The 12,678-nt window shown below is 37.5% G+C and overlaps 2 protein-coding genes across 2 annotated transcripts in view; one reads left to right on the top strand and one right to left on the bottom strand.

Moving 5' to 3' along the window:
• The window catches only part of CDC73 (cell division cycle 73), a 114,696-nt gene that overhangs the window by 49,358 nt on the left and 52,660 nt on the right, over nt 1–12,678 (bottom strand). The gene's annotated exons all lie outside the window — the stretch shown is intronic.
• On the top strand, nt 4,167–5,435 carry B3GALT2 (beta-1,3-galactosyltransferase 2). The gene has a single exon (XM_035895825.1). It carries the CDS (start codon nt 4,167–4,169, stop codon nt 5,433–5,435), a length of 1,269 nt encoding a protein of 422 aa, XP_035751718.1.

Genomic DNA, 12,678 nt, shown 5'->3' with positions numbered 1-12,678 from the left:
TATTTGCAATACAAATTTAAGAACTAAATCAATAGCAATTTAATACACCACGGAAAGAAAGTGCTTATCTGCAGAATCTACCAATAAGCTATAATAAATCATTAAATGTCAATATAAACGTGCTTTCTTTGCCCAAAGGCAATGCTAACATGCACTAAAACAACTGCAGCTGGAAAGAGTTCACATACCTAAGGATGCAGCATACAACAGTCACTGGTTTCAGACCACTTTTAAGCCATTTAGAAGGTAAAGCCAGTTTCCAGAACTTTTAAAACACAAATTTCTACCCTCAGGCAATACTCCTGCTAGCGGTGCGCCTTTCGTATCCGACATTTCAAAACCTGCACATCGAACCTCCGCCTGAGTACTGTTCTGTGCAAAAGATCGATGCAGTTTGGAAGTGAACTCAGGCACATTATGGGAGGCCTAATATGCAACCGCTGCTGCTGCTGCTCAGAATAGCGACGCAGGCTGCCTTTTTGAACCCTTCCCTCTAATTAAGGAGTTTGCCCACACAGCTAACCAAAGTATGAAAATCCAAGACATGTAAATAGGAAGTCAAATGCTTCAATCTGCAAAGCTGTAATTATAGAACAGAACTGAAAGTACAAGGAACCAAAACACCAGCAGAGCACAGATCACAAATAAAAATTCAAGAGGCATTCACAGTTTAGATATTTGGCATTTGATAATGCATCAGTGACTGCACAGTCAAGTGCCAAAAATGAAGTAGAACTATTAAAAGTCATCTCTTCAAAATGCAGACTACATGCAACAACACACTTCTAGAGGACAAGGTGAGACCTTTTGCTATACTTTGGCTTTTTTACCCACTGCCAATGGCTGGTGCCTGTTCATAAACCTTCTTGGAAATGAAATTTTAAGTATTTAAGCAAAAGCAGTAACGCTCTAACCTTAATTGAAAAGTGAGAGAAAAATAATACTTTATGGTAATATTTGATGGTGGGTTTAGTATATATTGATGGCTGCTTAAATTATTTTTAAACAATGCATCCTAGCATGTGGTATTTTTTTAAAGGAGCAATTGCTATCACTGTATTTAGAATGCTTAATACCCACTGGATACTTCGAAATGGTTTACACCTGAATTACAAGAAAGTGAGACACAAAGTTATTTGTTTTTTCCATTCAACAGTTTTATGAAGCTGAGAAATAAATGTGGGTCCTTCCCCTATCCATACAATGGGATTAAAGGGCAAACAGAGACTGAAGATTTTCTAAGAAACTCCCACCTTGAAAAATGAAGGAAATAAGTGAGAAATGAGTGTCTCTGAATTTCTTACGATTCTAGTTCTTGTCCCTCGCTGTAAAACTTACTTTAACATGCACAACATGAGCATGTAGACTAAAACAAAAACCAAAACCGAAAAAAAACCCACAATAAAAAAAAACCACCACCAAAAAAAGGTTTCGGAAAGGTTTCAGCCATTACAACTGCCTTTCTGGGACACTTTCTCAGTGCATTGTGGCAAGGCAGCACCTGAAGACAGTTTTCAGTTTACACAAGTATTTACATAACTTGAGATTCTCACTTTCGCCTACTGATACATGAAAGTAGGTGCAAAACAAAACACTACCTCAGTTAAAAATTAAACACAGATTAATAGTGCACTGCAGATTTGCTGAAGTATTTGCATCTAGTGACTGCAGTTTTAGAAGTGGAACAATTCAGTGTGACAAAATTAATCCAAATTCTAGCTGCTATTCTGCATCCATTAAATTCTCGTTCTGACTTTCTTCCTAAATTGCATATGCATGCAATGGAACGATAATTAATCAAATATTCCCACTGTTGCCTTCCAAACTGGTATCAAACAATTAATTTCCCTGAGATCTAGGATACCCTTCGAAGTGACATTTATATTTGCTAATGCAGAGATATTCTTCCCAAATAGCTGCTTGTTCATTTAAAACTCACTGCACACTGCAGAGAAACTACAAGTTATTAGTTCTGAGGGCAGACTTTTATTTTCTAAGCATGCAAAAGCAGGTGCAAGTGGTCAGATAAGCAAAAGTATTCTACGTTTGTGGCTTATTTTCTTTCACATAAGGATAATGTCTGAGTTAAAAGCAGGATAAAGAGAGCAGTGTGGAATTTCAGGTTAATCCTCAAGCTGCATACTTTAGACACACATGTTTAACAACTGCAGGCTGGAAAATAATTTTTAGATAGATAGCTCAGTCTCTGGTAAGTGGCATCACACCAAAGCAGTTAAAAAAAAAAAATTAAAAAGAATCAGAAATACTTTCAGTGAACTTGAGACCAAAATCCATGAATGCTGTGTAATGGCATAAACGACAGGGAAGAGCTTAATAGATCACTAGACAAATATTTTGCTATTTCAGAAGGAGAATCAAGGAGCAGAGTCGCCTTTTTAGATACATTTACATGGTCACAAACCAGAGTTAAAATCCCCACTTACTTGCTCCTCCTAGTGGAGGTCAGCAAGAGAGACAATTCTGACTCTGGGCAATATTACTTCCCCTTGCTTCCAATATTGTGAACAAGGCATCTTCTGCATAGACACTCTTTTGTTTATATATAAACTGACATACAGTAATTAAAATAAAGCTTACTTATATGGCTCTCCCTACCCTTTTGAAAAAAAAAATTTCCCTTACATTAACGAGGCAGACTGAATGCTGTCACACAAATACCATTTAATGATATATTATTCAACTGCCATCTCATCTTAAAATATTTCCTTACAATGTAAAATCCTGTAATTTCCCATATAACATGTCACTTAGTTTTTAAATGGAGGAGTTAATCCCAATATTGGTTTTAGAAGATAGCAAAGTAATTAATAAATTACACATTTATATTAGAAATAGCATTTTCTATGGACTTTTGTTCAACTGTCATCCTTTTTCCTATACAAAACCCTAGGGCCCAGAAATAAATTAGAGCAAATTGAAAATCACAAACGAATTGCTACTGTGCAGTGAAAGGTTCATTTACGAGATGATGTGATCAGCCTTTAATATGCAGCATCATGAAGCTGCCATATTGACTCTGCCAGTTACAGCTCCTGGCAAAAATACTTGAAATTTCTGTACGATACCAGAAGTATAGTAGCTACGTATAAATTTAGAGGAAAAACCCCTAAGACTCATGTTCATCAGATAGTTTGCCAGAAACTTAGTGCTGTGCAATTTTACTTCCAGTTAATATGAACATTTACCCAAGATCTCTGCCTACCAAAAATCAACAGCTTAATTTTACATCAACTGTGTATGAGCCTGGCACAACAGCCAGGCGTTCCATTCAATATTTTCCTTCATTGTGGAGTAGAAGGTTAAAGGTGCCCGAAAGGTGACCGAAAATGTTATCCTGCGTTACCATCTGAGGGCTGTGCAGTGAGGTTACTGGACCCTGAAAATTAATTTTGACAGGTGCATCTTCTCATTGACTTTCTGAACGCAGTTGGGGCCGGTGGAAACACGCCAAGCAGTGTACTGTGACTAACACAACTCCGCCATAATCAACCTTGCACCGTCTGTCCCACCACCAATACATGATCATTTTACAAAAAAGGTTTTTAAACTGTGAGCCGTACTAGCCTCTGCATGTCAAATCAATTTTAATTAATGCCAATAAACCTTCCATCTGGTATCAAGGCCTTTTCATTCAGATCTTCTCAAACACTGTAGAAGGATTTCACAGTCAGTATACATGAAGCTATTTACGTCTACTTAACACTTCTTCTGCTAACATGATCAATTTTTTTTTTTCCTTATCAACATCTTTTGTACCCAGGATGTTTGTCAAAATTTGTACCATGAAAAGAAAGCATTTTTAAAAGCTAACAAATGAAGTCAACCTTAATCATAAATCAAGGCTGGCTTTCAGCATAAAATTAAACCTTGTTATATTAGCATGGGCTGCTCTTTTTCCCCCCAAAATTGAACTGAATTTTGTGATTATACCTACTTTCTCATTGTAACCTTTTATATTATGAGCATGCAAAATCAAAGATTTCTGATTTTCTTTTTTAAATCTTTGCAGAGTGAGCCATTTGCAGACAATTACTCGACATGAACAAAAGAAAATGAATACCAAAGAATAGCAGTGGATTCAAAAACAATCGGAAGGGCATTTTGCTTGGCCATTGGCTCATATCCCACCATTGGATTCTTACAACATGCTTCAGTGGAGAAGACGACACTGCTGCTTTGCAAAGATGACCTGGAATACCAAAAGGTCTCTGTTTCGCACCCATCTCATTGGCCTGATCTCTCTCGTATTTCTTTTTGCTATGTTTCTGTTCTTTAATCATCATGACTGGCTGCCAGGCAGGGCCGGGTTCAAAGAAAATCCCATGGCTTACACTATACGAGGATTTAGATCTACAAAAAGCGAGACAAACCACAGCTCTCTAAGGAACGTGTGGAAAGACGCCGTACCTCAGACACTCAGGCCTCAAACAGTCACCAACTCCAACAACACAGACCTGTCGCTGCAAGGAGTAACTGGTTTGGAAAATACACTCAGTGCCAATGGAAGTATTTACAATGAAAAAGGTACCGGGCATCCAACTTTGTATCATTTCAAATACATCATCAATGAGCCTGAGAAATGCCAAGAGAAGACCCCTTTCCTAATATTGCTCATAGCTGCAGAGCCGGGCCAGGTGGAAGCTCGACAAGCTATTCGACAAACTTGGGGTAACGAAAGCCTGACACCTGGCATCCAAATTGTTCGTATTTTTTTGCTGGGGTTAAGCATCAAGCTAAACGGATACCTCCAGCGTACCATACTAGAGGAAAGCAGACAGTACCATGACATCATTCAACAAGAGTACTTAGACACCTACTATAATTTAACCATTAAAACTCTGATGGGAATGAACTGGGTTGCATCTTATTGTCCACGTGTTCCATATGTTATGAAAACTGACAGCGATATGTTTGTCAATACTGAATATTTAATACACAAGCTCCTGAAACCAGAACTTCCTCCAAGGCACAAGTATTTCACAGGTTATTTAATGAGAGGTTATGCACCTAATAGAAACAAGGATAGTAAGTGGTATATGCCACCTGATTTGTATCCAAGTGAACGTTATCCTGTATTCTGCTCTGGGACTGGTTACGTTTTTTCTGGAGATTTAGCAGAAAAAATCTTTAAAGTCTCCTTAAGCATCAGACGTTTACATTTAGAGGATGTATACGTGGGGATCTGTCTTGCCAAGCTGCGAATTGACCCTATGCCTCCACCCAATGAGTTTGTCTTCAATCACTGGCGAGTTTCTTACTCCAGCTGTAAATATAGCCACCTAATTACCTCCCATCAGTTCCAACCTAGTGAACTGATCAAATACTGGAACCACTTACAACAAAATAAGCACAATGCCTGTGCCAATGCAGCGAAAGAAAAAGCAGGCAGGTATCGCCATCGTAAACTGCACTAGAAGGACAACGCTCCCTCTGTCAAATGTACGCCATGTGCAATTTGTAAATACCGCTGAACGCATGTACAGTGAAAATGGATGAGCTTAACGGGACGGCCTTTAAGTTGATCCCCATCACATAGTGGAGTCTGAAAATTATTTTTTTAAGTTAAAAAAGTATAGTTCTTGATAACAGGAATATTATGAAACTATAACCAAAAGGTTTTCCCAGCAAATTTGAGGAAAAAAAGACAACAGTATATAAGGTTTTTTGTGTTAATGTGCAATAATGAGCATGCACACTTTGGTGGTACAATTGCTGATTTATGTGCCAATAAAATATAATTGAGCATATTTTCCACACTAAAACTTTATTTTAAAAAAAGGCATTCATAGCTCTAGTTCTCTTCACTGTAATGATTTCTTGTTATCTAGAATTGCTACAAAATGAAAAACTAAGGAAATGCACAAAGGGCAGATCGGTTTTACCTTCAAATACCACATTAAAATTATTATACGCTTCTTTAATGTAGAATACGTTTAGCAATGTCACATTTACAATTTAGTAAGACATTATGAATGAACTCTAAAACACTAAGAAAGTACTCCCTTAAAGTAGGTCCGGTTTTGGGAAGGTTGCTTATTTTGATTAGGAAAGAGGGATAAATTAAATCAAACTTCAGAAAACTGCCTCTTCATACATCACTTTCGGAAATGCAAGCGGTGTTGTAGATGCAACCATAGATTCAACTAGATTCTCCTCAAAGAGCTGACTAAAAGTTATTTAATTCTCTAATAGTCATAGGGCGAGCTCCTAAAAGCTGGTGCCAAGTAACATTCATCTTGGCATTAAGGCAACTCAAAGGCTGATGAGAAATGCAAAATGGAACTTCAAGTCTTTCACTGCAGTTTCAAAAATGTCTCACCTGGTGGAACGAGGGAGAAAACCAACCTTAGGTCTTTGTTGATTTTGTTCTTTTGATCAGTCTAGTGAAAAATAGGTCTGCGAGAAAAAAATTAAGCCACACACCTTACCTTTACAGGTGGGGAAGACTAAGTCTTAATAAGACTGAGAGTTCCAGAAAGCAGTATGGGCAAGAACAAAATCTAAGCAATTTTAAAAATTAAAGCCACAACTCGTACCACTGAAAAGACATTGTGAGAAGTAGGTTAAATCTACTTACAGGTTTCCAGTTTTCTAACAAAAGAACTTTTAAAGCTTATTTTCCAACAGAGTTACAGAAGAGTTGTATCAGATTCAGGTTATTACTGCTTGTCACAGTACCAGGGTAAACAATACCCACCTCTGATTTAGCAGCAAATGATGGAACTGTGATTAGTTTTCTGTTTGACTGGGACTTTTTAATTGGATAAAATACCAATATTTGATGTACTTTTATTATTTAATAAAATTGATTATATTTATGGTCTTCAGTCTTCACTTTTTATGGGAAAGCTGCTCAGGAAGAAATACATCTCTGGCTTTAGCATTACTTGAATTTTCTAGCATTCCCTAGCTTTTAAAGCCCAGTTTTCATACCACGGCCAATACACCAGGTTTTTGTTCTTTGTAATGAAAAGACAAATCATATTACTGAGCACTCTCAGCAGCCCTAAGGCTGTCTGCATGCAGGAACTTACACACAGGAACAGCCTGTATTGCACTGGTCTGGCCTTCCGAAGAAATTCTAGGAGCTTCTATTGAAGATGGGTATGGGAATTTGCTCGTCACCATTTTTTTGGTGATCCTCCACTAAGTGTTGTCATCTGTTGCATTTGAGGTTTGATAAATATACATTTGTGCATTTCCAAGATACCTCAAATTGTAGAAATGTCCATTTTCAGGGAAAGTAAATGTGTGTAAAAATAGTGACTCTCTGCAGTAGAGATTTCTCCAACTAGATTGAAAGTGCATCCACTTAGTTTATGTGATGACTATTGGCATACATGTGACACAGAGATGCCAGCTGCATTAGAAAAAGTCTTTGGGAGTGTTCTTTCAACACCCATTTGTAGTTTTCTTCACACTCCATCTGCCTGCTTCCTTCCAGCTAACACAGGCCACGGTTAATATCCCAGCTGAAAGCCACCTGGCTTAAGTTAACTATACACAAGCTTTACACAATAGCACAAGTTTTAGACAACCACAGTGAGTCCTGAAAGCCAGCTACTGCTCAGGGGTATTCGGTTCTGGAAGATGTACAATCCCATAAGTGGCCTCTCCCCGAGTAATGCTGGCCAAGAACACAGTCCATCCTCTTGGAGAGGGCTTCAACGCTGTTCCCTGCCATCAGCACTTTCAAGCTAGACTGTAATGTACTCTACTTGGATTTTACCAGCTCTGGCTAGTTCAAAATGCTGTTACTGGCTTCTGGATATAGTCCAAGAGGTTAATAACTAAACCTTAAATAGTTTGGCACTTGAATCACAAAGTTTGGCAGCCAAACAACCTCTCGGGTACTCCACTTTGGAGCTCATGCATGATGCTGATCTGCCTAAGCTTGGCAGAGCTACGGTACACTGCCTACGAGTTCAGTATATCAAATTTCTTGCTAGTTAAAATACTAGTGAGGAGTATAAGATGTTAAATAAAAAGCTGTTTTTAATGCCTTTCTAAGGGTCCAACATAATTTTTAAGAATTTGTGTTAATGTTTGGGTTTAAGTTGAAACTACTCTATAAATATATTTGAACCATTTTCAAGACAGCCAAAGGCTACTTAAATTATTTGTATCCACGTACTGTTTTCTTGCACAGTTTGTTACAAAGCTTTCAGAATCAGGAGGGACAGCTTGTATGATGAAATATGCAATTATGGAATGAAAGATCTACATTCCATTCTCTTAATGTTTTTACTGTTTTCTAGCTTGTGCTTAAGCTATTTGCTCACTCTACTAGAATATAAAAACAGTTCATGTTAAAAAATAGTGCAATAATTATATCATTAAAATCTTTGACAAGTTCTCTCACTTCCTTTCCTCATAAAGTATGACAAAAAGAAAAAGCATTTTCATTAGCAATAGGATACAAGCTGGTATCTAAAAGTCTAACATCTGCAATGCAGTTTTAAAAAAAAAGAGGATCTAAGTAGTTTAATCATTGAGGTATATAAGTTTGTATAATATTCACTTTGAATGTTTTTACTTCTCTGTGTGCCTGCTCCAGATTGAAAACAAAAAGTCATAATGACTCAAAACTTTTTATAGGAAAAAAAATGCAATGTCACCAGCACCATTATTATGGCAAAGAAAAATCTTAGAGAAGTAAAGCATGGTAACAAAAAATCAGAAATTGAAATTCCGTAATTTTTCCCTATTTAACTTTCAGCTGAATAAAGACTTACGCACTGATACTAGATGACCAAAATGAAGTCCCACCAAGAACTGTTATTCACCAACAACAGAACTGTTCCTTTCACACTTCCAGTTAAATCAGTGATGTGGGTTATTTGCAGATCACACATCAATAGATTTGAGCACAGAAAATGCACAACTACAGGTTTTGGTGTAACACAACTGATCCTATCCCCAGCCACTGACAGATTTTTCATGGTTAAGGTTCACCATCTGTTCTAGTCCAAAAAATAAAAAGCTACAGGTAAAGTTACTTCCAAGGGTCAGTGGTTGGTCTGAGGGAGAATTCAGTGTCCGTTAAGGTCTTTGCTTAAATGTTATAAATCATTTTTTATGACCTATAAATTTAAAAACATATGATGGCAATGATCTAGAAGAGATGAGACAGGCTAGCTTTCAGGTTAACCTTACTAGAATAGTAATTTAAAATTTGCTTTTCTTTGCAATGCAGTAATATAAAATGTGTCAGTCCATATTTACAAAATATTTTCAGAATACATTAACATGTTAAGACATGCATTAACTGTCTCAAAATCCATGCTAAATCAGGCACTGGAGGGGAGGGAAACACCTAGAAGCCATTACTTTAGACTGCCCCCCACCCCTACTAATTTTCCTGATGTGTTAACACAATCCCCAATCATATTTCCATCTAAAATACCTGCATAATCCCACAGCACAAGAAAATCTTATCTCTTGAATGATTACTCATTGCAACGTGTGAAACCTTCCTAGGAGGAGATGAAAGGGAGAGGAAAGATGCTAATATAGAAGCTAATACTTTTTGCATTTGTGCCATTAGGAAGAACAGGCTTGTAACTGATTTGCAAAAGCATCAGTAGTTGTTCACATGTTTTTTCCAATTGTATAAACCATTTCTTAATCCCTCTTTTATGCCGTCAAATAACACGAATAAATAAATATTGGACAATTACTTAATTACAGTACAGTAACTGCACCTATCAAATTTTAAGAGCGTTATCGTCCTTTTCATTTTAGTTTGCTCTTCCAAAACAGCATGCGATTTGGACGGCACACAGTCTCACCCTGGCTGACCACAATAATTTCAGATTGCAGATCACACCTAACAGACATGGCATTTGCTGTATTGCTACAGATTACATCTCTAAACCATCCGGTCCAGCCTCCCCTTTCCAGTTCTGCTTCGCAAGACCCAGCCACTCTGGGAGGGGAGCACGGGGGGAAGGAGGGAGGCAGGGAAGCGGCACCGCCAGCTATGCAATGCTGCACTGTGAAAATGTAGGTCAGAAAGGAAAGAAGACTGTTTTTCCTTTGTACCCATGGCAAGAGTGAAGTCAAAGGCTTTCTGGGGTGGGAGGGCTGTGGAGAACAACTTCTTACAGCAGGTCAGTTAAAAAAACACTTGAATGTCAGAAAACAGAAGAGTGAAACTAAAAATGCAGCAGCTGATTAACACCATAAAGGTTAAAAAAAAATACAAGGCAGGCTCAGTGATAAGGGAAAGCATTAAATGTGAGGCCAAATTAGAAAGCAGGATCTGAATTTCTAGTGATAAGTGTCTGCACTTCTCCCCTTCTGGTGAAAATAAAAATCTATTAGGTAAATCCATTCTTCTGACAAATTTTTTAGTTTGTGATCGCAGAGCATGCTTTTTATTATGGTCTGAACTGAAGTAATTACAAGCTGTGGCATGATGGCATGAATAGCAGGTCAGTCACTCCATGGAGAGTATTGTACATTTAGGACTGTCGGCACACAGTCAAACCAAAAGCAAAGCAAGCTAAATCACTTCTATCTAGGATTCACATTTCATTTTCAAAGAAAGAGATACCAGTCTTCATTTGTCCCTGGTTAACTCCAAAGAAATCTGGCCTGGTACAATATGGTACCTTCCTTTCACAGTTAAATGACTGCAAAGGAATTTAGCTGAACATGGGCTATGGATGAAAACTACCACATTGCCGTTCTGATATTGCCATGGCAACAGTTACAAGAGCTCTCTTAAGCATCTAAATCTGACAGTTTTCCATGATAACACTAACTGGATGATAGTAATGATGCATTTTGGTTCATGAGCTAACTGCTGTGTAACTTAAACCACAGGGTACAAACCATTCCCTTTGCTTTTCTCAAGACTATGCTTGTGGTCAAAACGTTCTGACTGAGCCAGTAACCTTGAATTACTACTCAAAAAAAAAGTCCCTACAGCACAGGGAGTACTCACGGCTTAAAGCTTTATGTACTCTCAAAGGTTTCCATTTGAATGCTTAAGTTGTGCACAGTTGGTGTAGAGGGTGGAGAAGTCAAGACCGCTAAAATCTTTGATGGGATTTTTCTCAAAGGGCTTTCATTCGCCTGGGGAGGCTTGAGAGCAGAATATGCTTTCTAAAGAGGGGATTGACTTGCTGCCAATACCTTCCAGGTATCATTTGCCCAAGAGAGGAGGAGGAGGAGGAGACCAGTGTTTTTCTACAATCTTTATCAGTTTGTAACCAATACTTTTTAAAATAAGAAAACAATGCAAGCTTCTTTACCTCACTGGAGGCCAAAGTGCACTGAAGAATACACAAGCATGCCTCTGAGGACAAGTGCATCAGAACAAGTGCATCCATTTCCTTTTAGCCCATTTAGCTTTATCTAATATTAATTAACATTTCAACTGTTTAATATGAATATTCGGTGAAGCTCTCACTGATCACCCAGATGCTCAGTGTGGGCATCTTTTTCTTTACCTCATTAGAAAGCGAAGTGTGTGAAACACATTTCTCATCCTAACATTTTAAGGACACCAGCTTCGATATTGTCTTGCAATTAATTCAACTAAAAAAGATGAAGAAACTGAGAAATCCTTAAAAGTTTAAAATTTCCCAAGATGACAAACATCAGACTAGAGGAAACAGCCATGCTTACAAGGATGCAAAAGATCAATCTTTTCAACATAAAAAAAGTCCTTAAAAAGTTAAGTATTCACAATTCTTTCCCTCTTAACACTTCTAAAAGTTTTGTATTAAATTAAAAATCAAAACCATCCATGCTGTCATAATACACCAAATCCCTCCACTCTTGAAAAACCACAACCCCACCACATCTTTTCTTGTGGAAAGGCCACGCATTCCCATATCTCAGTAAGCTCAAAGTTTAAAACAAGAAAAACCAACTGCCACAAGAAATCCTTTGTTAATGAAATACCAAACAAGTCACCAAGGAAAATAAAAGCCTTGCTCACTGCCTTTACTAAATATTTAACATATCCTGCATTTAAAGAAGCTGAGGTCTAAGAAATATTTTGAGAATAAGAGAGATATTCTAGGCTTCATTCAGGATTTCTATGTTGCTGTCATCACTTCCAAAAGAAGCGTGAATTTGGTATGCCAAAAAAAAAAATCGTCATAATTTAAGCCTGTTGTGCCATAACATATAGATTGATGCAAGATGATAAAACAAAAATGAAACACTGGAAAACACCATCTGTGACTCAGTCAAAAATTTAGTACTGCCACTTAATGCAAATGCCAGTCTTTTTATAGGCATTCCTCTGAAGTCCACCTAGGCATCGATTTTTGTAAACATAAAAATTCAACTCAATTAGCCAGCCTTCTGATTCAAGAAAAGAACCAATTTCCCATTGTATCTTTTGAATAATTTAAAGTATTGTATTTTATTGATTGTTTTCAATGTAGAAGAGGGTAACATTTTTATGTCCCAATAATTTAAAGAAACAAGATTACAATTCAGAGGTACTCCCAACGTTACTTAAGACTCTGAAATAAAAGTAAATATCATATACATACCTGAGGGGACAACTAACACATCTGTTCCTCAACAAGCAAACTACAAAGCTTATGCTGTAAGCACACTGAGGCATACCAGAGGGAAAAAACCCACCAAAACCCAACAAACCCACAGAAACCACATTGTTCCTACATAAAT

Source organism: Egretta garzetta, unplaced genomic scaffold (genome assembly GCF_000687185.1).
Source record: "Egretta garzetta isolate BGI_Z169 unplaced genomic scaffold, ASM68718v1 scaffold86, whole genome shotgun sequence".
Lineage (NCBI taxonomy): Eukaryota > Metazoa > Chordata > Aves > Pelecaniformes > Ardeidae > Egretta > Egretta garzetta.
This window is presented reverse-complemented; position numbering and strand designations above follow the sequence as displayed.